Consider the following 13,227-nt stretch of genomic DNA (forward strand, 5'->3'; position numbering starts at 1 on the left):
TTTTACTGAACTTTTTTTCCTCAAGACAGTCTTTCAACAGGAAATAGCTAGAGATGGAGGCTTTCATTACCTGGCTTTTTTTTTTTAATTATTGCTATTTTAAAAAGACCAAAACCAACAAGGAAAACCAAACCCTGCACCAAAATCTAATCTGTGATCTAGAATTTAGAAGCAGGAACCTAGAGAGAATTAGGCGTGCATAAAGCCAGATTTGTATGTGGGTTTATGTGTATGGGTTTTTTATTAAACAAGTGACTAGAAAATTGATTGCTATCTTTTGAGGAATATTTCATTGTGCTCCTTTCAAGCATTATCTCTCTTTTATCATTGTGATGAGAGGTATATTTGTTTGCTTTTTCGTGTCGATGGGAAATCACTTGGTATAAGGCTTTGGCATCCAGCAGGTGAAGCCTCACTGTAGAAAGGAATTATATGGGGAAGAGAGTGCTGTGGTATTTGTAAGAAAGGGCAGCACAGAAGGAACTGGCAAAGTGCTGAAAAGAGAATATATAAAGATATCTAGGAACAGAATGTCTTTCTTATAGATACAGAGTAATATGTCTGTCTGTATGAATTTATATCTTGTAGGTATTAGAAAGAATGGTGTATATGTGCATTTGTATATGTGTATTTGAATTTTCAGATATATAAGGAAGGAGAGACAATTCAGAAATAATGGAATAAAATAATAATTGCAGGAGGAGTTAGAAAAGGTCAGTTTCTTCTCTAACACCTCACTCACTGCTTGTTGAATCCAGCAAAAGTAAGAAATAACAGAACTTTGAGTTGAGATGTTTCTTAATTGAACAGGTATCAGTGGGAGCTATAAGATAACATCTGTTTTACACACTTTTATTTTTCTTAATGCTTGAAAATAGTGCACTTCCTCAGACTTGAGAGAATGAGTTGCAGAGATACTTTAGTTCTCTGCGTACTCCACTAGGTAAGAATTTTGCCAGCTGACATCATCCTGTTTAGCAAATATTCTTACTTGTAGAGTGTTCTTTATCTTTCTCTCCAAAGGGTATTTCTCCCCATGTGGTAGGCAGTATATTGTGTACACAATTTCCTAGTGAGACGTTGGCAACCTTAATTAGTGTTGTGAGTTGTTCTGAATTTCACCAGTGGAATATCCTGCACAGCCGGTATCCAAACTTTCTGTGCAACTGCTGCCCTTTATTCCCTTGGTGGTTACAGGAAGAAGCCCTTGACCTTTGGTGGTTAGGATGTTTTTAGCGTGTGTGAAATGGCTTTGGAGGGGTTTTATTACTTTTTTATTGTTGTCCTGCAGACAGTAAAGAGTAGTAGCTCTGGCTTGTTTGTTTCCCTTTATAATAGAGAAGACTAACTTGCAAACTCAGAATTGGCAGCAGATATGTAAGCATGGGTTGTTGGAAATTAAAACCATTAAACTTGTTTAAAGTGCATATTTTATTAGGCTGTATGGTTTTCACGTGCCTGTTTATCAACCATTTTTTATCTTGCTCTCAACAGTTTTGAGTCAAGGCTTGTATTCAGTGGACTGATGAATTTGAGGTTAAAAATATGTAATGGAAACTTCTTAATAGAAGTATTCGTGTGAGTTAACAGAATCTGTGATTTTTTCATGTAAAAACCAACTTAGCTGATATCTTGATAGCGTTCCTAATTTTGTTAGCTCATAATGAATAAATGAAGGTTGCTAAAACTTAAATCATTCTCAAAGCTGATATTTTGATATCAGTAAGGGAGATTAAAACTCTTAGTTGATACTGAGGTCAAAATTTGGGATTTTCTTTGTTTTTCTCTTTTTGAAAGCACCGGGATTCAAAAGTTAAATGTACTTGCATTTATTAAAATACAAGATAGCTGACCGACCTCTGGTGGCTGAACAGGTTTTTTCAGATAATGTGTGAAAACATGTATATTGTTTGAGACTCAAAACATCCATTTTTTTGGTCTGTTTGAGGATTTTTCACCTGGGTTTGATTCATACTCCTTGTGTTAGGTAGTTTCTGAAGTACTTAATATTGAGAAGTGACATACTTTGCAAAAATTTGGATTGGTTTAAAAAAAATATAAAAGTCTTTGGGAAGCACCTGTAAAGCATCAGATCAGTTCTTGAAATTCAAGAATGTAGTACATGTATTTACAAACATATAGAAACTGGTTATTAAAATTTAACATATTAAAATGTTATAATATTTCATTGCCCCAGCACAACCCATACTCTTGCAGGTAAAAGATGTGGTCTTTCTTCTGGTGTAGATAACTTTCAAAACTCATAGATGTTCATACGTGATATTTTTTCATTGTTTTTATTTTAATGTGCTAAGACTGAGCATAATTTTATGTTTATAAATTGAGCATATTTAACTTATCAAACACACATTTTATAAGTAGGCAATGTTTGACTGAGATACATTCATATCTGCCATATATGGCAGATGCAAATGGAAAGGTGGATCAAGTATCGGTGAATATTCAGTGCATCAAGATTAGCTTAGCAAAGTGGTTATTTTCATATTGCAATGCAGTCCCTCTTTCACATTTAGCTGCATATGAACTGCAGTTATGGGATCTTTTACATATAAGCAATTTCTTTTGCAGAAGAACTGCTCCTGCAATAGGAATTTAAATCTGAGCAGTGTATCAGCTTTTCTCTCTGTTATCTTACTGACTTGGGGTTTTTTTGTTTGTTTGTTTGGGGGGGTTTCTACCTTTTTCTACTTTTTTTTTTAATTCAGTTATATTCTGCTACCAAATATTAGAGTGAATATGGATAACTAATAAACTTGCATACATCACTACTGATTTAAAAACTGAACAGGAGGATAAATCTTAATGTAAACATTCCTTAATTATTTATCTTGTTAACTCATATCCTATTTGTATTTTGTTATTTCTTACCTAGAAGTGGAAGAACTGTTAACTTCTCTTAAACATATCCAGCACGTTTTGGTAGACCCTCAGAGCCAAGAGGACATCTCACTCATTTTACAGCTTGTCCAAAATAGCGATTTTCAGAATGCATTTAAGATACACAATGCTGTTACTGTGCACATGAACAAAGCCAGCCCTCCATACCCTCTCATCTCCAATGCACACGAACTGGCACAAGAGGTATGTACAGAATGCATCCCTGTGATATATGTGAAACCTGTAATCATGGCTGCTGTTGAAATATGTACTCGTCAAGCTTGTCTGAGTTACTGAATGTTGAATATGAAAGGAATTATAATAGTCACTGATTGCTATATCCGGTTCTTCCAGATTTCCAAGCAGTAACCAGAAAAATATTTTGGGGATGGGGACTCCATTTTTAGCATGGATAGATACGTAACAGAGAAGGTACTATGTTTAGACATAGGAAAAAGGAGCAGTTGTGAAAATCTAACTCTTACCATCAATATTCTTTTCAAGCATTCAGGGATTGAGTTACAATTTTCTCTTACTGTGGCTTTGCTCTGAATTAAACCATGGTTCTTAGAGTGGGAAGCATCTCTGAAAATGCAACCACACTGGAAACAAGCATTCTGCTTTAAAGTGAGCAACAGATCTCTTAATACTTAATTTCAATGTTTTAATTACTGCTGTGATGGTCAGATTACACTTAAATTTTTGTCTGACAGCTGACAACTCTTTTATAAGATTTGATGTTTTTTAGAAATTGTTAAAATATTCTGAGGGTTGCTCAGTAACTTTTGTCACACTTTTCCTGGTTCATGTATATATTGACGTGAAGTGTGGCTACATCTTAGATGAATATATGTTTGTTAACTTTGAACTAGGTAGCTTAAATACCAGTATCAGTGCAAGTCTAGCACTGCAGTTCAGCAAAACCAGATCTAGAGGCTGGATACAGGCTCCAACATTTGGCACCCAGTGAGCCAAACTGACTCAGGTATATTGGTTGGGGTATTTCAGTTTGGCAACAGGTTGTGGGTGTTGGTGGGTGGTTTTGGTTTTGTTTGTTTTAGTATCTGGTTTTCTTTCTGCCTGAGGCAATTTTTTTCAACAGATTTTTCCACTCTCCTTCCTTTTTCTGGACTTTAACCTTGTAAGTCAACAGTATTGTAGCAAGCTTGAAGTTCTTTCACAGAAAAAAATTACTGATTCTTGAGGGGCATCATTTAAATGGTGTCTAAAGATACATGTGCTGATTAAATTGCAGTTTAGGAATTTAACTTTGTCAGTAAGACTGTACCAAAACCAGGCTGGGAGTATTTTATGTATGAGCTTTCCTCATCTTGTTCATCAGCCTGTAGGCTGCTTCAGAATCCTCACTGGGCTTCTTCAGAGTCTTTAAGTCTGAAGGAACCTTTTCAGTTAACTTCTGTTTGTAAACTACTTCCCCAAGTATCCACTATACTTAGGCCTAGTTTGGGATTGCATTCAATACAAGCCAGGATTTTTTGAATTTCTTTTGTAATTACAGATTTAACTCTTAAAGGTTAACTTTTAGGAAAGATTTAACTCTTAAGAAAGTTGGTTTTTCCCATTTGTTAATATGATCTCCTTTCATTTGCTACTTAATAGAAGTTTCCAAGAAGAAAATACACCTAGGAAAACTCTAGATTTGTTTTCAAAATTTCACATTCCTGCCCAATTTTCACTGCCCCTTACCTTCCCAACATATTCTTCTCTTTTTTTCAGGTGATTTGGTAAATCCTAAAATCAGAAGGTGGTGCAAAGCCAGTTTTGTGTCTCTTACCAGTCCATGAAGAAGGTTAAGCAAAAAGAAAATATTTCATTAATCCAAAGTTTTTAAACCAACACAATTTGATCATCACCTGCAAGACTATTACATAAAAGGCAAACATATCACTGCACTCATTTTGATTCTTCATCTCCCATCCCTGTCTTGTCCAGCCTTGAAATTCCTGAAAAGTCAATATTTTGCATATGTCTGTGCCCATTTTTAGATGTTATCTAGTTTCCTAGTGATTCAGCTTCTCATGTATTTAAGTGACTTGTATTTTGCAATATGTTAAATAACATCCTAAAATGATAGAGCTAGAAATTCAGGTCAAATATTTCTGTGTCTGACAGAAGTGTCTCGAGAGGAGGAACACCTTGAGGCCTTCATTCACATCATTCTGTATTTCCTTGTCTTGTCTGAATAGAAGATCTTATGTTTGCCTTTCAGATCTTTTATTCATTTTTGGAAAGGCTTCTGTATTTGTTATGGTAGCAGTATGGGAGGAAATTATTTCTGCTTTAGAAAAAGTTGGTGGTGTTTTTGTTTTGTTTTGTTGGGGTTTGTTGTTGGTGTGGGGTTTTTTAACCCTGACAGTGTGTCTATCTTGCATGCAAAAGTTTTTTCTTGTACTCTGATTTTTAGTTGTCTTTTGCTTTTTCCATCCCTAAGCATAGGCATGGGAAGCTCCCCCAGAAAGCAGTTCCTTTACTTACTTCAGAGTGTTTTTGAAAAGACATTTGCAGAAGCCTGGATTTAAGATACTGATAACATCTTCACGATAAAGCCATAAGACATTACAAGGAAGAAAAATAGCAGATCCATGCGTGACATTAATTTTAAGTGGCAGGTAGTGCTAGTGTGCATATTTTAGTGCACAGGTCATCAGTGACAGTGTATAACTCTGAAACTGTTTTGGAGTGTGTGCCCTAATTTAAAGCTACAGACATATTTTGTTTGAGGCTATATGCTGTGGAAGAGAAGAGCTCTAATAGGCAAAGACAGTTTGCAACACAGTTTCGAAAGGCAACATCCTCGCTTTAAAAAAAAAAAAGTAATATTATTTATAGAAGTGTACTTTTTTTAAAATTTTCTATTTCTCTTTAGAAAATACTTAAAATTAGTAGTATACCTGTACAGTTAACTATTCCTACCATTTCTGATAACCAGACAGAAACAGCTTAAGTTTTTTTTTTTTTTTTAAGAAACTTTAATTGAATTAAAAAGGTGGAATGAAGCACTTGAGCTTAAGGAATTTGAGAAAGCTTTTCTTCATGTAATGTGGTGAACTCAAAGTCTTAAATAAAAATAACCAGTAAACATCAAGTGTAATTAAATTGACTTTAAATCCATTTAAACTTGACCAAGATGGGGGCAAGGATTATGGGAACATGGTCTGAATCTTGACCTTGTAAGAGTATTTGATGCAGCATTCAACACAGTTTATAACTTTTGTCCTGTAACAGCACATACCAAATACCTTAAAGATGTTCTTGCTATTAAATGTACTTAATAGGTTCAAATTATATAGGCTATGTTTCTAAATGTTTTCGATTTGTTACTGTTGCTTCTGCAAATTCAGGCAAACTAACCAGATCACTACTTTTGAGGGGATGCAGTGGAAGCTTGAAACTTCTAGTGTTAAGTGCACTAGAACGTGTATGTATATTCCATCTGACAGTCCTTCTCACCTGAGAGTAAACAACAACAGGATTTTGCAGGTGCAGTTAAATTCTGAATGTTTAATATCACTCCAGCACATGCCTCCACCATACATGCCTCCCAACTGTGGTGTGTGTATAATGAAACCACATTAATAGCTTTTGGAGGGCTGCTTGAACTAAAGTTAACTTAATTAACAATAAAAACTAGTCCGAAGAGTTAAGAAAATACAATTATGGCCACATAGCGTGGATTGCCTACGCTTTATGTAGTGTTTCACTTCTGGAATGACAGGCTACTTCAAATTTCTTAGTCTGATAAAGCTGTGGGATTCATTACCATGAGTTACAAAGGACTCTGACATGCAGCAGTACTGGTGTAATAGGTGGTGTATTTGGCAGCCTGAAGCTTTCCTAGTGCTTCATTAAATAAACAAATAAGAGATGTATCTTTCTCTCAAAGCAGGGAGGAACTATTAAAGTTTTGAATAATCAAATTATTCAAAGCCGAAATTCAACTTGAATAAAGGATGTTCACCACACACAGAATAACTGGTTGGACCAGGTTTCTTTCTTTTCCACTGCCAAATCCCCAGCCTCTGACTGTGCATTCAGAAGGTTGTCTTGCTTACAGGACTTCCAAGTTGCTTTTTGAGTAGATTTTCCTGTAAAAAGGTCATAAAGATTGGATAAATAAGGCTTTAAAGCTTCTTGTGTCTTCTTCAATAAAGGAATTCGAAGTCTCCTTGAAAGTTAGAGACCTTAAATAAGCCTCTATGAGAAAGTCTTTTGTATAGAAGAATCTTTTCTCTTTACACAGGATAACTTGTTAGCGAAATATGTCCTTTACAGTGCTCTGTCTGACATATGACACTCTAAAATTCACTCTAAGCCAGGCGTAGTAGCTTCCTGGCTAATTCAGAGGTATGACTGAAGTCAGACCTCTGTGAAACTGACTTCTTCATGTTCTCTCTGATTTTAAATAAATCACTTAAGTTATTTAAATCTGTCTTCTTAAATCTGTTTGGCTATTCTAAGGTATACTACGTTCACCATGAGATATGCTCTAGGGATGTCAGAAGGAAGGCATTTGGAGCTTATGCCAGGTTTATTGCTAAGCACGGGAACTTGTTCCATATGGCAGTGTTTGGTTGGCAGTGTGAGGATCCTGCTCCATGGAAACAATTCATTTAGAGGCTTCTGCTAGAATTTAAAATTATCTTGACTTTTTTCAGTTCTGCCATCTAGTTGCATCCAAGAGAGTTGTTCACATTTCTGTAGACAATTGCTCCTAGGGTAGAGGCTTTCCCTTGAATGTTAGATCATACAAAATGCTTCATTATTTTCCCTTTGAAACTTTTAGTTTCTTGGTTCTCTGATGCCATCTGTAGGAGTAAAAAGCTTTTGAAAAAGAGTGTTTTCTATCTCTCTGAAAGCTGCTGCTCTGATATGTGTAATCTGCTCTTGATGTGTCTGTATTCATTTGTGCTGTTGGACTTCTGTGCCTTTGGTCAGATTAAGCCAGAGGATAATGGCTATGGAAAGTATCTTCTTCAGCCTCACTTTTACGTAAGGAGGACTTCCCTGCTTCTGGCTTTGTCTATGACCATACCAGTATTTGCAAGAGATGATGGCAAGGCTTGTTTTGTAACTGTATGAGAAGGAAAACTTATTTTGGCAACTGAAGCTGCTTGAGAAAAACCTGGCCTTCTGTTAAGGTTTTTGGGACCAGCCAAGGAAACCAGGTTTTCAGGGAGGGACTTCTTGAAGTTTTGATTTGTACACTTCCTGAGACATGAGCTCTGGATGCATTGCAAAACCTGTCTCAGAATCTTTGTCCTAGATGTTGGTGGAAATAGTTTGCGTAACAAGGATATTATAGTCTGCTTTTAAGGAAGAGAAAGGCTTGTCACGTTAAGAAATGTCTCCAGTTTAAAAGCCCAGCATATTCACATAACACATTGTGATTGATTTCACTAACGTTCACTAACTTTCTAGAGTTTAATTGTTTTTCTGTGCATTTTTGTGATACCTGAGCTCATTGCCAGTCTCTGGTATTGAGAAATCTGTGTGATATACTGGGTACCAGCTTAGATTTGGTAGATAATTACTGAGGCAAGATGTGCTGGATTAGTCCTGTGGTGTCATTGCATGTTTTCCTGATGTGTACCAGATTAAGTTCAATCCACAGCCAGTGTAACTACATGGATATACTTTATTTTCAGTAAAATGAGTAATGGCAAGTAGAGGGTTGTGCTTGAGTAGAAAAGGGAGGGTTGATAAATTACTGGGTAGATTAAGAGTTTTACTACTTGATTTCTTTTTAGGTACAGTGTGTTTTGAAACCCAGCCACCATAAGGATGGACAGGAGCTTAATGCTTTGCTGAATGCCCCTCACATGCAGGTAAAACAAAATGAAACTTCTAATCTAATGGATGTGTTTCTTGGTGCTGTTTTCATTTGCAAAATATAAGTTATATTGTCTTGGGCTGACTAAGCAAGGATGGATTTTATGTCTCAACCCTCATTTTTTTAGGACGAGGAGTTTCCAAGTTCCAGAAACCAATGAAAATTTCTAATCAAGTGTAGTTTATTATGATATTTAGCCCTTGCTACAGTCTACAAGTTTGAAGGGTAATTTGCACATAAACAATGTAGCAATTGATCAGTAGCAACAGGGCAACAGATGAGCTGCTTTGCTTATCTATGTTTTTACCTTTGACAGCTGTTTCATGCCTACCATAGGATGCATAAAGGGAATTTTGTCCTGGGGTGGTAATGTCTGAATCTGCAGTCACATACATAGTAAATTAGTGTCTGGGGTTTTTTTAGTACAGAGAAGCTAGAAGTACAGTCACAGTTGTGTGCAAAATTGCTTTTTATTATTTTCTAATTTGAAAGGAAAATTTTGAAAAGCAGTAGGTGCTACATAGCTGTGATACATTTTTTTCTTAATTACTTGAGTCAGTTTGCAGGATTCCTTAAGCTGCAGAGACTATTGAAATTGCTGAATTTCATTGAACTTTACTATTTTGTATACAATTGTGACATTTTCTGTAATTGAGTTGATTTTGTTTAACACCAGGCACTTCTACTGGCTCATGATAAAGTTGCAGAACAAGAAATGCAACCAGAGCCTATGACAGATGAAAAAATTTATGAGAATGTTGGCGTGTACGGAGGGGAGACGGTTAAAATAGTTCGCATTGAGAAAGCTCGGGATATTCCATTGGTAAGTACTGGTACTCACCAAGTTATATGTAAAGGAAGTAAGCTTTTTTGTCCTTTTCAGTTTGCTATGAAACTTTTGGAATTTGAATGTGAAGGTTATGTTTAACTTGTAAACACTCTTCCTCCTTCCCTCCAAAATGAGAAACAGTCACAGACGGTAAACCTGTGTTTAACTTCATTTAGCAGTAGCCATATGAACATGTAAAATCTGTTCAACTTCTGTCAGCTTGGATTTGGAGAGATCTCCTTGACGTGAGTCACTATTCCAAGCTTGGCTTAAGGGGAGCATAGAGCCTTGTGCCAACTGGGTGTGAATCTTTATGGTTGGTTGGTTTCTGGTTTTGGTTTGGTGTTTTTTTTAGTGATATCATCTTCTATTTGCATCTTTCAAATGAATGTTTCCTTAGGACTACATTTCTAAAAAAAATAATCTTACGGTGTGGAGCAATTAAATTCTTCAGTCTTTAGTGTAGCTTGAAGGAGTTAAGCAGTGTGTTTTTGAATTGGAGCATTGGATGTATGCATCTGAGCTGTTTACTTGCATTCTCTTTCCACATAGTTCCTTCACTCTCTTGGAATATATACAATAGATGGCTTTGAGTTTCATATATATAATAAATTCAGAATGTGTTGCTACTACACAGGGTGCTACTGTTCGCAATGAAATGGATTCTGTTATCATTAGTCGAATAGTGAAAGGCGGTGCTGCAGAGAAGAGTGGGCTGTTACATGAAGGGGATGAAGTTCTGGAGATCAATGGCATTGAGATTCGTGGAAAAGATGTCAATGAAGTTTTTGACTTGTTGGTAAGTTGAAATGCTTCTTGTTTTCTCTGCAACAAATACTCATTTCATAAGTCTAATGCCTGTTCACTCTGCTTGTCATTTTACTCATATTTAGCTTAAAAAATACTGTCATTCTAGTAGTTGGTGTTTATATGTAAAGGGCCATTTCAAGTTTTCTTTCTGATGCATAAGATGATACTGATAAGTATAATGGCAATTATCTGCAAAAATGAAGCCCACAAATGTGGAAGAACCAAGCTATTATCTTTAGGCTTACTTCTAATGATTTCTAAGAAAACCTTTGTTGAGCTCTGAGAAGCTGCGACTTTTCATCTTTGTCTCTGGTTGAGTCCACAATTGATAAATGTGTGGCTGTGTGATTGTGGTACTGTGTGGTTGGGATGGAGGTAATTTTTGTCATAGCAGCTTATATATTACTGTGTTTTAGGCTGGTTTTAGGCTGAAACAGTGTTGATAAGCACCAGTGTTTTAGTGTTTAGCTGGACAATGCTTGCACAGTGTCAAGGCCTTCTCTGTTTCTCACTCTATGCCCTGCCTGCAAGTAGGCTGGGGTGAGCACGAAGTTGGGAGGGGACACATTGGAACAGCTGACCCAAATTGACCACAGTGATATATCTTGCCACATTACATCATGCTGAGCAGTAAAAACTGGGTGGTGAGTGACTGCTTTTGCATCACTAGTTGAGTTGGGGTTTTTCCCCTTCACTTATTAAACTGTCTTTACCTTGATCCATGAGGTTTTTTCTTGCATTTGGTCTTCTGACTCTCTGCCCATCCTGCTGAGAAGTGGGAATGCATTAGGAGCTGATAAGGCCTTAAGTTGCAAGCCCAGATTTAACCCACCACAAATTGTGTCACATGGGACCTTTACATGACTAGATTTCTTACTCTTTCCCTCCTGATAAAAGCCCTTTTGTCTAGCAGTTTGCTAACATAAACGTTCTTCTGTTTACCACACCATTCATGACAAGATTATACTTCACTTCAAAAGCAGCTGGGCAAAACCGCAGGCAAGAAATCTGTCAGGAATTAGTGAATGCAGAGGTACTTGCTTTCAAAATGGCCCTGCGAGATAGAATGTCAAAAGCTGGCAATTACCAGTATTTTCTGTTGCCCAGTTGCACTTGTTTTATTCTTTTCTCTGGCACCTACTATGGATCAGGGTTCAAGATGGGACAGCTGGAACTTGACTATGAATCTGTTGTCCAGTTGGCAGCAGGCAAGACCATTCTGTCCAAGTGAAAACAGATGCAAATGACAATTCTTTTTGAAGTTAATTTATAACTTTGACACAAAACATTTGAAATATGAACAAGCACTTATTTAATAGGGTTCTTTGGCGGAAAAAAGAGAGGAAAAATATATTTAGTAAATCTTCAAATTACTTAGTAGATTTATGTTCTATAGACATATCAGAATTAGGAAAAGACCTGGGTTCTGCTCTAAGTGGTGTCACTGTAGGAAGAATAGACAGCAATATCTATAGATGAAGTTGTCTTATGGTACACTAAGACTCTAGTTTTTAATGGACAATTTTCATCTTCAGTTGGACTTTTTTCTGAAATTTCCTGATACAATTTTTGAGCTAATTCATGTAGTGAGATCAAGTGGAAGGAAGTAGAGGAAGAAATATGTGGGGTTTGGGGGTTTTTGTTATATTGTTCTTAATTTTTAAGCTGTTGAGAAAGATTTTTACAGTTCTTTGAAAAGCCTTCAATGTCCATGTGTTTTTTGGATCAGAGATATCTGAGATCCTTTATATTCTGTAATTGTCTCAGTTTCCATCTGTTGTGGTTTTTTCAAGCCGTATTTAGCTAAGTCCTATAATTCTGAAAATAGTGTTTTGTAGGTGATTAACAGGTAATTCAACTCTGGCAGTTTAGTTCTCTGCAGAGAGCTTATTCTGCTCCTGAGCAGTTCCTGCAACCTAGGGTTAAAGAATAAAAGATTTCAAGCCACAGTACATTAGCATAAGAAAAAATTACTTGCTGAAAATAAAAAAAAATAAAATAAAAAACCCCAAACATCAAACACACAACAAAACCTTATGTTTATATTTCTTTAAATATATTTTAATACAATTAATTAAAAATAATACTTTTAATTCTTTGTATGTTGTCACTTGTATTTTTTAATGTGGAAATAAAGTTTTAAAATACTTCAGACCCCCAGAATACTAAAGCCCTGGAGAAAGAAATTACTTACCTCCTTAGTTTTGCCTCATTACTTGCTAGTCAAATGATAATAAAATACATGTGACTTTAGACTATTCACATGATCACTGTGAGATTATATACATTCCTCGTGGAACTATGCATGCCGACTGAAAATAGTGGATTTTCCTTTCCTGCAACTTCATCATGTTATGTTCAGTTATGTTTACTTTTTTTAAGGCTTAGATCTGAATTTTTTGAGATGCATGCATTTGCAACGGTGACTACAATGTTGATGTCAAGTACTTTACATATGCAGGATTTGAGTATATTAGTTAAATTTTTAAACAGTGTTTTGCATTCTTTAATAATGCTAACAGCATAAAATCAGTAGTAGAAATGTTTAGATTTGAATATACTGTTCCATTTAAACAATTCTAGAAAAATAGTATTTTTTAATATATTTTTTCTTACCGGTGTCAATCCACTTGTTGGTATTTTTGAACAGAACAAGAGAATATTGTTATTCATTTCTCCTAAGTCTTTGCTTGACAGAATTGCAGCTTCACCATTTCAAATAGAAATAGTTAATAGAATGCCAGACTTTTAAAATCTGAGTATCAACATTCAGCTTTCTAGCCTGACTAAATCACTGCACCTGTATCCATACTATGTATTTTAAACCAATTAAGGGATA

At 35.8% G+C, this 13,227-nt stretch overlaps 1 protein-coding gene across 1 annotated transcript in view; it reads left to right on the forward strand.

Annotated features, from left to right (window-relative positions):
* The window catches only part of PALS1 (protein associated with LIN7 1, MAGUK p55 family member), a 56,483-nt gene that overhangs the window by 32,604 nt on the left and 10,652 nt on the right, over positions 1-13,227 (forward strand). The window contains exons 3-6 of the mRNA XM_050334994.1: positions 2,890-3,102; positions 8,667-8,744; positions 9,426-9,572; positions 10,216-10,377. Of these exons, the coding sequence (XP_050190951.1) occupies positions 2,890-3,102; positions 8,667-8,744; positions 9,426-9,572; positions 10,216-10,377 (600 nt within the window). The remainder of the gene's footprint in view (positions 1-2,889; positions 3,103-8,666; positions 8,745-9,425; positions 9,573-10,215; positions 10,378-13,227) is intronic.

The sequence above is a fragment of the Myiozetetes cayanensis genome, unplaced genomic scaffold (genome assembly GCF_022539395.1).
Source record: "Myiozetetes cayanensis isolate MyiCay16 unplaced genomic scaffold, myiCay2020 scf6-25, whole genome shotgun sequence".
Taxonomy (NCBI): Eukaryota; Metazoa; Chordata; class Aves; order Passeriformes; family Tyrannidae; genus Myiozetetes; species Myiozetetes cayanensis.